This window comes from Mus pahari, chromosome 19, assembly GCF_900095145.1.
Source record: "Mus pahari chromosome 19, PAHARI_EIJ_v1.1, whole genome shotgun sequence".
Taxonomy (NCBI): domain Eukaryota; kingdom Metazoa; phylum Chordata; class Mammalia; order Rodentia; family Muridae; genus Mus; species Mus pahari.
Window position 1 is genome coordinate 11,308,082 of NC_034608.1, and position 419 is coordinate 11,308,500.

Genomic DNA, 419 nt, shown 5'->3' on the forward strand with positions numbered 1-419 from the left:
GGATTAAAGGCGTGCGCCACCACGCCCAGCTCCTGCATGTATTTCTATGAACACAAACACACCTGGTGCCATCAGAAGCCAGAAAACAGTATTGAGTACCCTGGAACCATAATTACAAACAGTTGTGAGCCACCCTGTGGGTGCTTGGAATGGGAACCCCAGTCCTCCTGAAGAGCAGCCAGTACTCTTAACCACTGAGCCATCTAACACCCACATGTTTTAAAGACAAGGTTTCCCTTTGATATAAAGTTTATGAAGTCCTGGCTAGCCTAGAACTTACTCTGTAGGCCAGGATGGCCTCAAACTGACAGTGGTCTGCCTGCCTCTGCCTTCTGAATGCTAGAATTAAAGGCATATACCACTATGTCCTGCTCCGTGTCTCTGTAATTTCATTTGGATGACCACAGACCCTAGAAGAG

General features: G+C 47.5%; 1 protein-coding gene across 1 annotated transcript in view; it reads right to left on the reverse strand.

The window, feature by feature from the left end:
• Positions 1 to 203, reverse strand: part of Crx (cone-rod homeobox) — a 10,316-nt gene extending 10,113 nt beyond the window's left edge. Inside the window, exon 1 of the mRNA XM_021219860.1 lies at positions 167 to 203. Within this exon, the coding sequence (XP_021075519.1) occupies positions 167 to 203 (37 nt within the window). The remainder of the gene's footprint in view (positions 1 to 166) is intronic.
• Between the last annotated feature and the right edge of the window lie 216 nt (positions 204 to 419).